The 14292-nt window shown below is 36.3% G+C and overlaps 1 protein-coding gene across 7 annotated transcripts in view; it reads right to left on the bottom strand.

Annotated features, from left to right (window-relative positions):
• RBPJ (recombination signal binding protein for immunoglobulin kappa J region) overlaps positions 1 to 14292 on the bottom strand; it is a 199863-nt gene that overhangs the window by 4292 nt on the left and 181279 nt on the right. For all 7 annotated transcript variants that reach the window (XM_054582012.1, XM_054582015.1, XM_054582017.1 and 4 more), the window contains 5 exons: positions 13909 to 14074; positions 8680 to 8854; positions 4972 to 5109; positions 4705 to 4817; positions 425 to 565 (listed from right to left, as the gene is read on the bottom strand). In XM_054582012.1, the coding sequence (XP_054437987.1) occupies positions 425 to 565; positions 4705 to 4817; positions 4972 to 5109; positions 8680 to 8854; positions 13909 to 14074 (733 nt within the window). The remainder of the gene's footprint in view (positions 1 to 424; positions 566 to 4704; positions 4818 to 4971; positions 5110 to 8679; positions 8855 to 13908; positions 14075 to 14292) is intronic.

Below are 14292 nucleotides of genomic sequence, written 5' to 3'. Positions count from 1 at the left end.
TTCTGAATAAATGCAGTAAAAAATTAGCTCTTGAAACACGTCATCATTACTAGTATGGAAGACCCCAATATAAACCTGATGAGAATTATGAACCCTCCCCCTAAGTATGCATCCATACACAACGTAGGCATTCACCGAACACCCCGCATCTATTTTTGGATAATCTGAGGGGCTTTTTGTCTCCCAGAATTAGATGTTAATTGTTTCTCTGAGAACGTTCCCAAGAGTTTTGAGTTATTCCCTGAGGTAGGATAACCACCACATCTGAAGACTACATGGGCTAAGAACCCTGGACTTGAGATAAATATCTGAACGCAGGCTCATGTATTTACATATGATTAACATTAAACAAGAATTCCATGTTTCTATATGCTGTTAACCTAACATATATTTTAGATTTCACCAGTAATTTAAAAAAACATACCTGAAACTGAATTATTCTTTCTTGAGAAAGGCACAAGTACATTCTTTCTGTATCCTTAAGGTAAAATGCACATTTGTGGAGTTGTGACACAGGATCGTCAGCATCCAGTAATGCAGTCTGCTTATCAACTTTTCTAATTATCTGTATTTCAACAATCGAACAGGGAAAGGCCATCACATACGGAGTTTTCATACTTTCCAGAGTACACAGGAAGAATAAGCTACATAATAATACATGTTATTTGTCACGTGCCTAATTACACAAACATTTACAAACAATAAGGGTGGGCGTAAAAAAACACTTTTGGTGGGGGGTAGGCAGAGACAAATGTATTTGAAAAAATAAATTAAAAAAAACAAACCACTTTTGGATCTCAAGCCTGTTAGAATGTGGAACCTGCTACCTTCTTCCACGTACACCTAAAATGCAGAGCAGGCACTTGTTTTTAGATCACTGCTCTTCAGACTTAAATGGGCACACCATTCATCTAGGGTTCTTTGATCTTTCCAATAAAATGCCATGACAAATAAAAAGTTGAAAATAAATAAAATAAAAAATAATCTAACATCAAAGAAAAAACTATTTCTAAAGGCTCCATGGGTATAGTAATCCATCATCTAATGTGTGTGTGTGTGTGTGTGTGTGTGTACTTTTTTTAAACCTAAAATAAGTATCATTTTACAGATTTCAAATGGGCTCAGAAAGATAGAGTAAGTTCCTCAAAATCACCTGCTTATAGCTGAAGAACCAAACTGTGATTCCAGGGCTGGTTGCCTGCCCAGCCTGAACTCTTTCCATTATGCTCCACAAGATCATAACCCAGACATTCCACATAACACTGACGGACATCGGGAACATAATCCTATCAAACCTTAGATGTCACTTGTCACACAGAAGGAATCACTAAGTGATGATTACGAGGATCACTCCCAACAGTAGTACACAAATTAGAACTACTTCTCACTTAAAATCAAAAGTAAATGCTTCCTTGACCTACATGTCACTGTGCCCCCCCACTACCCCATTTCACTTTTCCTCTTTATATAAGACTTTTTCCTCCCCACCCAACTTCCTGAAATCCTTCCAGACTCTTGTCTCAGAGTCTCCCCTACAATGGCTCCTGTCGAGGCCGTGAGGACTCCCAGATGGGAACCCCGTGGGCACGGCTCATTGGCGCTCCCGGAAGCATCGGGCACAGACAGTCTCCGTCCAGAGACGGCCGCTCTAACTGGCCTGGGCCGGGCTCTAGAGCCGAGTCCTCAGACCTCTTCTCCCCCTCCCATACTTCTGACTTTCTAACTATTACAAGGCTGGCAATTCCTAAATTTACACCCCCAGCCTTGTCTTCCCTCCAGCACTCAACTTGTATATTCAACTACCTAGTCAACAGTTCTACTTAAGATGTCTGATAGGCTATCTCAATCTTAATCAAAAACAGAATTTTTTATTTTCTTCTAAACATGAATCTCCCCAAACCCCCAGCTCAATAAATAATACCACCATTCGTTCAATGCAAACACCCTGAAGTCATCTTGACTCCTTGCTTTCTCTCACACCCAGTCACCCAATCTGTCAACAAACTCTGTCGGGTCACTTCAAATGCCTCAATCAGCACTCACCCCCTTAGCACTACACTCCTAGTCTAAGATACACCGTCCTCAACTCTTGTCTGAATTATGACAAAGGCCCAACCCCTCCGCCCCGCTCCGCAGAGTGGCCAGAATTACCCTTCTGTACCCAAAGCAGCCATCATTCTGTTTCCACCTCTCCAGTGGCCTCCTCTCATACGGAGATAATATAAAGTCCTTCTGCTAGATGCGGAGAGGAAATTGACAAGATGCCGCCCATGGCTAACCTCAGAGCCTCATTCCCGGCACCTGCCGCCTCCGTCCCTCTTCTGCTCTAGCTGCACTGGCTCCCTGCTGGTCCTCACACACTCCTGTCTTCATAGGTTCTTTCTGTCTTGATTATGTCTGCCTGAAATGTTCATTACCTGTCTGTGGGTTCCCAACTCCATTCTGTTCTCTGTCCAAATACCCCCATTTCAAAAAGACTTCTCTGAATTACTCAAAAACACTTTACCAATTCCTAGCCCTGTATCCTTTTACTATCTGCCTTTATATCACTTACATTAACATTTTAATACATTATGTGGGTATTTCTGTAGCTGATTTTTTTCTATCTCCCTATCAAAATGTAAGTTCCATGAGGACAGGAAGTCTGCCTTGCTCACCTGGCACATAGAAGGTTCAGGATTATTTGTACAATGCATGTCTTCATGTAGGACTGTAATACTTTGCTCCACAATGAACATCCTTAATAGTAACTTCTCATGGAGTTTTGTGAGGATTAAATGAATCAATATATGCATGAGTGCTTAAACGATGCTATTAATATTATATTATTGACTTCCATCACTTCATTCACACCTCACTTATGTTAAAAGATTTCTTTTCAGCTAAGCCACAATTATTAAAAACATTCTTCATATTTACATTTTTAGCTTTGCAATTTATTAGTCAGAATATGTGTCCTTCTACTTACACCACTAATTTTTGAGTTAAAAAGAGTCCATACGTTTCTAGTGATTAAAGCTTCTAAGTCCATAAGATTAATTATTAAATTTAAGCAAAATGTTTCAATTCAATGTTAAAGTCTTAAAGCTATATTTAAATTAAAAAAGGATTTTAGAGAAATAACTGACTTTTGACTGATGTAAGTCTAAAGCTTCCTGTAAGTCTACAAGCACTCACTCATGCATCTCCCGCCGCTTCTCTACAGCTAGTACTAATGAGCACATTAAGGACATGGGCCACGTTAGGTTCAGTTTTATTCCTCTCAATAATTCCTTGAACAGACACTGCTGAATGAGCTAGCTCTCACCAATAAAGACACCTGGGCTGTCCACTGCTATTTGTCTAAGTAAATGAATCATTTGGTATTTAATGCCAAAGCAAATCAACATTATCCTTGAAATAGAGTGACACATAGTAAATGAAAATAACTTCCATAAATGATGACTTGGTGTGTTTGTGTCTTTCTTTCCTATGTTTACACCCTTCTCTCCCTACCTTTACCCTTTTTATTATAATTTGTCTCAGTTTTAAGCTTTTATTAATTAATAGTACTACTTATTCTAGCTTATTAAGTTAGAATAGGAAATAAAACCACCTTGTAAAACCATGACATAGAAAAATTTTTTAAAAAAACAAGAAAAAAGAAATGTTGTTTTTACTTAATTATAGACCCAGTCCTGCTGAAATAATCCCCAAAAAATATAAACCAATGCAATATTTTACCAGAGATAAGTATAAAGCATATTCAGGAACAGTAATACTATATTTCCTTCCATTCACACAACCCCACAACCTGACCTTGAATCCAATTTACTCGAAAGGCCCCTCCATCTTTACTATAAATAAACTGCATTCTGTTTCAGAAAAAGAAGGTATGGGGGAGGGAGTATATGGGGCCTTTGCTTTCATTTTGGTAAGAAAAGCAGTTTTTACAGTTTCGTGATCTCCCTAGTAACAAAAAGCCCTAAACAATATGCCTTTCACCTAGAGTAAGAAATACCAATTTTATTTTTTATAAATCTTTCTTCTTGTAAGAGTAATTGGTAAAAATTATACTTATATTTCTAAAGAAATAAGAATTTCTATGTTTTTGAAAACTTGGTCCTACCTTGGGGTGCAGCAGGTACCACAAAAAATGAATACAATGTATCTTCATTAAGAAATCACAATGTAATTTTATAGCGCCCTCTATCGAACAAGTTCAGATATACAAAGAGGGAAAAATGGCACCAAAACTTACTGGAAATAGTACAACAGGAAGTCAGTAAGAACTCATTCATAGCTAGATCCCTCTCTTTCTGGATCTCACCTGCACCTTTCCCCCTCTCCTTGCCCCAGGAATGTTCTCTCTGCCTCTTTTTGTTCTAAGCTCCAAGGTCCTTCTTTCACCTCTGTAACTCGTTTCCTGAGCCCAGGCAGCCCAGGTGGCTCACCTTTTCTAACTCTCTGACTTTCTAGATATACTTTGTTATAATTTGAAAGAGAAAAAAAAGAGGAATACATTCATAAAAATTGGCTAATTGCCTGAAAGCATTTTAAACATAAAGTGGGCTATCACTGTCAATTATAAATAGCAATGATTATTGATATCTCTTTTGAAAATGAAAAGCATGAGCTTGAGGTATATTTTCATTTGAATGTTGCGGCTTTTCTGTTCTCTTAATTTTTACTATACGCATTACTAAAGCAAAAGTGGAGCCATACCAATCTCGGGAGTGCCATGCCAGTGACTGAACACACAAGTTTGACTGTCTGTCCATAATGGATGTAGCCATCACGAACTGTGAATTCTTCTCCTTCTGATTCATCATCATCCACTGTGGTGGAGTGGAAAGAGAGATCAAATTATCTTTTAGAATTCATTAATCTGCTTAGGAAAATAACAAAAGTTAATGTATCCACATGTCTTACTACCAAGATGAATTTAACAATTTCACACTAGAAACACCAAATGCACATTTTTATACTCACAGAGATGAATGTAAAATGCTCCCCACTGCTGAGAACTGGCATGGAAATTACCTCCTTCTACATGCAAGTATCTGGTACTGACTGTCTGGGATCGAAGTCGATTAAACAGAGCCACCTTTGTTCCTGAGGCAATACATACTGCAGAGAAAAAAACAGCTCCTGTTTATGTGACTGGAGGGGCGGGGGTACAATAAGGGATCGGTACCCAGCAAGTTTCGATCACCCTTCATTAAAATTTAGTATTTTTTATTATTTTAAATGAATATTATAATTTAATATTCTTTTAACACATTTTTAACCCTCCAAAGAATACAGATAATATCCCTCCCCAAAGTCAAGGTAATTCTCATTAATAACACGAAGGTAAAGACAGAAACTGTCCATAAAAATATTCTTTAATTGAAAACTACACAGTATGTTTAATGCAGTGCTATTCATTAAAAGGACATTATTTTAAAAATAATAAATGTCCAACAGTGGAAATCGACTAAATAAATTACAATACCTAGTACCTATTTAAATAATATGTATCTACATGCATTGATAAGAAAATATTTATCTTCCTGGAATATCAATGAATGGAAAAGCAGGCTATAAAACACTTGGTATGTATGGTTCCATTAGGTAAGTGTACATAATATACATTTTTTCATGTAATTGCACGTGTGTCTCCATGTGCTCATTTCTAATACTGCGGAAAATATTCATAGGGAGGTGCCCAGAAGGATGTTTTCCAAAGTTGATGACAACTGCCTCTGGATATTGTGATTTTTAGAGATTTTGATTTCTTCTAAACACATTAAGGTATATAGCATTGCATGAATTTTTTTAAAAAGCCACATCTACATAAACAGGAAAATATTCCGAACGTAAAATATGTTCTCTGCCATCAAGAAACTTATGGTCAATAGAAATACAAAGTTAAAGAGGTTAAATAAGATCCCATAATTTGAATTAGAAATAGCCTGGATATATGACATTATATACTTCCGGATGCAGGAATGCTTTATCAATACGAAGACAGCCTTGCCCTCCAGCAACAAAAAAAGGACCAAAGAACAACAAACTTAATTCTGATCCACCTTCTAAACTGACTACTGACAAAAGTTCTTTCCCTGCCCAAACTTTAGCCAGTCTCCTCTGAGCTCTCCTTCCACTAGGTCTCCTCCGTGGGCCCTGCATTGACCCAGTTATTGCAAGAATCCTGCTAAGCCGTCCTCCCACTCTTTCATCTCATCTAGTTCCTCACTCCTTGTCCCCCAAGCTTTGTATCTGATATCCTAGGCCTGCCCTTAGCAAGCATTCTGTTAGACTGGTTTGTCAAAAATCCCCCTACCCTTTGGTGTCTGCTCCTAGTAATTTTCCATCCACTGTGCTCCTTGCCTATATAAATCCCCATTTGTCCTTCTTGTATTTGGAATTGAGCTCAGTTTTGCACTGAGTCTCATTTCCCCACTGCAACAGTACTGAATAAAATCTGCTTTTACCACCTTTAACTAGTGCCAGGCTCTGTTTCCCTTTAATCCCACCAATTTTCAGAAAATTACACCAAGGAAATGAAATTAGCAAAATCCAGTCTGTGGAAAACTCCCATAGCCAAATGACTAAGTCTCTAAACAAATTATGGGGGCGGGAGGGGGACAGGAGAGAGGGAGGGGGGAGGGGGAGGGGAGGAGAGAGATGGGGGGAGAGAGAGAGATGGGGAGAGAATACAGATTAAACACACTCAAAGATATGTCAAAATATATATTGTAATAGCTGGTGGACCTTATTTAAATTTTGATTCAAATGAAGAGCTAAATGACATTTTAGACAATTTTAAATTTTTCACAGACTAGATATTTGATAAAATTATTTCTTTTTATAGTTATTTTATAACATGTTTGTTTTCATGTGATCATGTTGTTGTGATTAGATTTAAAAACAAGAGACCCTATGTTTCAGAGATACAGAGAAATAGTTATGGATGTTATGATGTCTTGGATTTGCATCAAACTACAATGAGAGGAGAGGAAAGTCGGAGTGTGGCAGGGGTACAGAATGAAGCTGAAGGTGAGATTACTGTTGACGTCAGAACACAGGAGGTTTCATTTCATCATGCAACTCTGTCTACTTTAGTATGTCTGAAAATTTCTGAATAAAATAGATGATGATAACAATGATTAAGTGGACTAAAAACCATCCAACAGTATATAAAAACCTGTAAGTTCATAATAAAACAAAATAAGAGCAAGCAAACAAAACAAAAATCCTAAAACCTCACTGGTCACCTTAAAAGAATATTATTGTTATTCTGCAAATCAGGAAATAAGCATTTATCTTATCTTTCCTCTACTGACTACATTTGAAACAAACAGCTAACAAATGCAGAAATTATGAATAAAAGAATTAGAAAAATCATCATTTTGCAGCCCTTGATGAAATATTTGGTCATCAATGACTACGACAACCACTAGATTAAAGATTGCTCTGGATATTTGTAATGTATGGATTGGGCTAACAGCACTTGAATTTACTACATTCAATCCTAACATCACAAGAAGTGGGGTGATCAGATGTTACACTGGACCAGCTAAATCTAAAATAAAAGTCTTGAGGTCTATCCACCAGTGTATGGAAAACATGAGACAGAGAAACATATAATCAGCCAGACCTGGAATACGTAAATCCCACAGGAAAAATGACCTGTTTCTTCAAGAAATAAATGATAATAAAAGGCTGGAAGAGGAGAACAGAAACTATTATAGATTAAAATGCATGATCCTTGTTTGGATCCAGTTTTGAATAAGTCAATTGTTAAAAAACACAACTATAAAACTATTTAGACAATGTGATAAGTTTGCAAGCACATGGCTTTGCTTTTAGATGATATCAAAGAACTGTCAACTTTTTTAATGTGTATCAATGTTTAAAAAGAAATTTGTTAGAAAGTCACAACTGCAGAAATGGTAGTTGAAAGGACAGAATGTCTGAGATACACATTAAAATATTCCAGCAGGTGGAGAAAAGAGAAGTGCTGGAGATAATGAAACAGAATTAATAAATACCTACTGAGGCCAGGTGGATGGTCACCTGACCCTACTTTCTCCCCTTTACTAAATATGGAAGTTTCCATAATAAAAAGTTAAAATAAAAAAAAAAGAAAAACAGGTGTAGGGATTGAAATGTTTAATTCAGACAGACAACATTTATCTTTGAGAGTCTAAAAACCTGCTGATGAGACAGCAGTCTCTGCCGCAGCAACCTTTTAAAAACCTTGCGTGTATTCTCAGGATTGCCGTCCAAAGCCCATTTGATATATAAGTGTTTCTCCAAGAGGTGTTTCTTACATTCTCGGTAAAGCAATTCTTTGTGGAATGGTACTATCTTGGCACAAGACACCCAGTGCTAACATCACTCCCTCCAGTTACTGTGACAGCAAAAGGAAAAAACTCCTGTTTCTAAATGCCTCTGGGGAGCAGTGAGGAACCAACTCTGGTTGAGAGCCACTTCCCAGACCACGTATTACCTGTCCATTTTCAATTTTAAAAAAAGACAATAAACCTTCAATAATGAATGAATGTGATATTTTCAGATAAAGTGAGGACCGCAAAACATTAGTAAAGACAGAATTAGCTATCAAAAAACAGTTTTTAACTTAAAAAAGTTAGATTTATCTTAATTCATGGTGGGAGTTGGGGACAAAAGAGAAAACTGAAATATACATACAGTCAGCATTTTTCAATGACTGCTTCTTTTTGGAAGGTTTGGAGATGACTTTTATCCGTTTGCTGAGGAACACACCAATGTCATCGCTGTTGCCATAGAACATCTTTACAGACAACATGAAATGCTTTCTCTTGTCCGAATCAGATATGTACAATGTTTTGGCTGTGCAATAGTTCTGTGAAAGAAAAGGAAAGTTTTAATAGCACCAAAACCTTGTTGGTTATGTACCTACAACTCTGTATGGCCATGACTAGGTTTGATCAGGCTTAATGCAATAATTTCAATGAGTAGTTGAATAAAACCAATTATAAAAATTACTGAAATTAATTTCTTAAGACAAAGTATAGTCTCCCTAATTAAGTCTATAAAATACTAACATTGTGAACCATTTTACTCTTCCTAAAAAACAAGTCTTGTTTTATAAGGTCTACAAGGGGGGACCCCTCCCACCCCAAAAAACAGAATTTATTTATAAAAAATTGTGTATTTATTTTCACATGTTTAAATCTCAGTCACCTTCAAAGTACTCTCCATTTGAGGAAATACACCTATTGACATGTTTTTTTCCCACTGCTCACAGTTTTTGAACTTGTCGATTTTGATGCCTTTTAGTGCTGCTGCCATTTTTTGTTTTACCTCTTTCATATCGGCAAAACATTTCCCTTTGAGGACTTTTTCATCCCCAGAAACAAAAAAAATTCACTTGGGGTGAGATCTGATGAACAGGGGCGTCAAAAACTGCTGCACACTCAGTGTGGTGTGGGCAGATGCACTCGTAAATCACCCATCATAAAATAAGCCAACACGCTGATAGTCTTCCAAAAACAAACAAACAAACAAACAAACAAAAACCCTCCCCGTAGCTACATGCAGCCTCTCACAACAATGCCAGCTGGTACACTGGCACAGATGGGTCCCTAGAACACTCACCCAGTTGGGGAAGCCTGTACTACAAGGGCCCTCCCTCCATAAGGATAATTCTGTTTCTTTGGGGGGTGGTTCCCCCTCATACATCTATATCACAGAATTATTAATTTTAGACGTAATTTTTAAAACTAGAATTTTATAGCTAAAACAATCTGTCTTTCTATAAAGAAACATATAAATAAGGCTATCAAAATTCAGTAAAACTATGTAAGAAGTTTTAGCAGTGGTCCTTCCAAAAACACCATATACCATGTAAACACTAGAGTAACCCACCTAAAAGACTGAGGAAAACAACGTTAGTACTAACTGGATGATTATAAATTATGTTACACATCAGAAACGGCTTATATGAGTGTTTTTTAAAGGACTGTTCTTTAAAAATTGTTAACTTTGCATAGTCGGACCATTCATATTGTATCACCAAAAGAACTGAATTTACAGATACTAAAAAAAAACTAAACATAACAAGATATGTCAGTTTGTCAAAAAATAAACTCTGGTAATTAAAAATACGGTATTAAAGAGTTATAGCAGTTGCGAAACAGCAAAGACACTTGAAAATGCTACTATTTCAAGCATACATGGAAATTCTAAGATCTTTGCTATCCCTCTGATCTCTATGAACTAGGGGAGGGAGTGAATTATTAATCTCCTTTTCCAGATTGGATGAATGATGCTCAAACCCAGCTTAAGTCTTTAAAATGTCTGAATTACATTTTTTTCAAAGATCAAAGTGCTCTACTTTAAAACTAGGCTAAATAAGGTGCTTTGACTACTTCTGGGTGGGTATTAAAAAGCTGGGCAAATGACACTCATTTAAGAAATAAGATAATATGTTCTTTAATCTCTAAATTTTACCATAGGCAATTTTAGTAGCAGAACAAAAACAAGGCTATAGTTTATTTTATTTCTCAATAGCAAAGTTATATGAGAAAATTTAGATGCCACCTTGAATATTTTACACTCAACTGAGTTTTTATAAATCCAAAAGTATGGAAAAAGCTTTGAGAGACTGCGTTCTAGAGAAGACAAAATTAAGATAAAGCTAATCATAGTAATACAAAATAAAAAAAAAACAAGAGCACTTTGCATTCACACAGATCCTTTCACCCAAGGATCTCTAAGGAGCCATGGGTAAATACTTTAAAAAGCTCTGATCATTAAATTTTGCCTAAGCTATAGAACTGTTTTGCAATATAAGACAAAGCCTAGGAAAATGAGTATCAACACACTAAAGCAGTCTCAGGGAACAAAAATGAAATATGTATCTAAATGAAGGTACTTACATTCTAATGGGAAAATTTTAAAATGTTAAGATCACTAATTTGAGTGTTAACCTTAGATATGATCAATATCAGAAAAGAGAAAATAATGAAACTTAGCAAAAATGGTAAGATAGATTGGCAAACAGGAAAAGGAAAAAAAAAGAGTAGAGAAGGCTGGATCTACACACAAAGGGCTTGATTTTGTTTGGAAAAGCAAACAGACATATATCTCCTGGAAAAGAAAGGAAATATATCTCTAATTACAAAAGTAAGCAGTTTGAATCCATACACACCTGAGAAAAAAATCATACCTGAGATAATTTTATTAGAACTATTATTATGAAAAGAAATAAGGCCACTGACCACCAACTAGTCAAATTCTTAAGAGAAAAAGGGAGAAGTCACTGACTCAAAAAAGTATTATGGCTTTAAGAAAGGGAGTAAATAAGACTAAAGTTACATTTGTTCCATCATACCAAAAGGCTAAATTTATAGCTAACAAAATTCTAGAAAAGGGCATATAATAAACCTTTCTATAAATAATGAACAGTTTAACTTAATTAAAAATGACTCAAACATCTGCTCTGAAATGGGGAAAAACTCCCAAAAACTAGATCTGTGGAAATATTTAAATTATAAAATTTGAGTTATAGAAACAAAACAAAGCTACTGAGAAGTACAGGGGAATGTAATTTTTAAAATTAGTAAAAACACAAGTATGCTAATTGGGTAACGAATTTATTATATATGTTGTATAGTTTACCTAGCTCCACCCATGCAAAGATGTGAAATTGAGGCAATGAATATTTAACAAATTAATAACATCATTAAATGAAATCTCAGATCCAAAATACAGTCAAATGTCATGACCTTTATAAAAATAATAGTTATATCCCTGGCTGGTGTGGCTCAGTGGATTGAGTGCTGGTCTGCAAACCAAAGGGTTGCCGGTTCGATTCTCAGTCAGGGTACATGCCAGGGTTGTGGACCAGATCCTCAGTGGGGGGTATGTGAGAGGCAACTGCACACTGATATTTCTCTCCCTCTTTCTCCCTCCCCTTCCCTTCTCTAAAAATAAATAAAACCTTAAAAATATAAAAATAAAAAAATAAAGGCTATATATATTAGAGCTTTGTTGTAATGAATATAAATAAATACCCAATTATGTAAAATATTCCCTCTTTTTCAATAATGTCAAATCGTACCACTCAATGGACAGACCGTTGAAAGAAAACAATATCACCTTAAATGAATGGAGGTTCAGTGAGACAGATAGGACCTGCCAAGGGTCTCTTTCTGAAACCCAGTGTCCCACTGCTCAGACCGCCTTTGCCTCCCCGGGCCCAAACACACCATGTTCTCATGCCTTCATGCCCCAAGCACACGATTATGTTGTTCTGTCTGTCTGAAATGCCTTCTGCTGACTGTCAGCAAGTCTTACTTCTCTAGTAGCATTTTTCATTCAAACTAAATATTAGCATGTAACTTTGGCTTTACAGGCACTATGCTACCCTATCATGTTTTTAAAATACTATTAATGCTTGAGCTCTCAGGTAGTCTTTCCCTCTTCTGCAAATTTCTAGGGCTTAGGGAAATGATACAATGGTAGAAGTTGAAGCAAGATATACTAAGCCGTGATGCTGGGAAAGGTAAGTGGGGATGCTCTTTGTTTGGTATCACTTTCCTTAAAATTGCTGAAAGCTGGGACTGGTTAAGTGAGCAATAATTAACACAGTTATATACACTGGTAACTAGAATCCCTGGCTTCTCCATACCTATCTATCTAATCTAACTAATCACTCATAGTACCACGTGTTGTGTTAAGATACAAGTTGCAGATATTGCAGTCTGAGACTTTCTATATAAGAGGACAGTAGGTAAGATATGGCTAAGAACTATTAGATCAAACTGCCACTTAAATATATCCTTCACTTTGGCTCAAGTGTCAATTTAGAAATACTTTTTACTACTCTACTTTCTTTTAAGATGAAACAACCTTTATTGTAGTTTTAGTAATCCTAACATGAAATACATAGTTGACGAGTCTTACTGATAAAAACTATAAAGATACAAATGACATAAAAAATACTCAAATTTGGAAAAGACTGATATTAAGGCTTCTTAGTGCTCATGAGCTATGAAATGACTAAAATTAAGAGGACAGGTCCCCCAGCTCACCACCCTCAATTTTGCCCTCCCATCCCATCCACCCCCAGTGTCAACTATAACACAGCAAACACGAAGACATTCAACAAATGTACTGAATGAAAATGGCTTTGTACACACTATTCTAAAAGACATTTAAGTGGTCACTGAGATCAGAACTAACCATTTCTCAAATTTCAATATCAAGGGAAAACAAATATTAAATGTTAAATCAATAAAGAACTACTTTTGAATACCAGGTACAGATTGAAATAATTGCTTTCTAAATTTATAAAATACACTTAGTAAAACTAATTCATCAATTTCATCCACAGAAAATTAATCAAAATCTCTAAAAGTCTTGAGTAACACTAGTTGCGGCTGTGCTTGCCTATAGCATAGTTCTGCTCCACACAGAGGCTAGGTAAAACATTTATGATCATTATAACCCAGGTAAATAAATGCTTCTAAGTCTGTATCTCTATCACTTTGCTTCTAGCACAAGACTAAGATTGAGAGAGTAGGGCAAAATATTATTGAACTATGTATTTATCCTTATTTGGGCATCACGCCCCTGTGAGATGAGCTATTAGCCTCCTCAGCGCATTACTTCCCATGGAAATCTGATTCACAGCCTGCTGAAACTGCTGGCAAGCTGGGCAAGCTGGGGGAAGCTTACTGCGTGCCACCATGAGATGTTAACAGCTTCAGCTCCATGAATCATGACTAGACCACAGCTATTTGAGAAGTTTATTTCTGGTTCTGATTTATGTATTCAAAAAATTGCTACCAATAGTCATAGGAGGGGAAAAAATCACCATAACAGTAAGTAAGAAACTACATTGTGGTACCATGGTGCCATTTATGGGGAATTGACAGAGCCTTAATTTACCTTTCCTTCCAAGTTCAGCTGCTGCATTTCTTGGTCACTATTTCCTATTCCAATAAATGCACATGGCTGAGACTCTTGTTCAGAACAACCATCCCGCTCCATTTGTTCTTTTTTTTTCTTCCATCCACTGCCCATAAGATACACACAAGGAGGTGGGCAAAAAAACCTGAAATGTTAATTAAAACAAAAACAATGCAGTAAGATTCAAAAACATATTTCTTTGTCTTGAGCATAAGAATACAAAATCATATTGAACTGCACTAAGTTAGCCCTTAATGAAGCCTTTTATAATACAAATAATCATGCCTATGGCACCAAAACCAAGACTTCCACTATGACTACCTGTGTTCAGTTAAGGTTCATCTGTATTGGAGTTATGCATTC

The sequence above is a fragment of the Pteronotus mesoamericanus genome, unplaced genomic scaffold, assembly GCF_021234165.1.
Source record: "Pteronotus mesoamericanus isolate MK-2021 breed Mesoamerican mustached bat unplaced genomic scaffold, CSHL_Meso_final contig_68, whole genome shotgun sequence".
Classification (NCBI taxonomy): Eukaryota; Metazoa; Chordata; class Mammalia; order Chiroptera; family Mormoopidae; genus Pteronotus; species Pteronotus mesoamericanus.
Note: the sequence above shows the minus strand (reverse complement) of the source record. Positions and strands in the feature narration are given on the sequence as shown.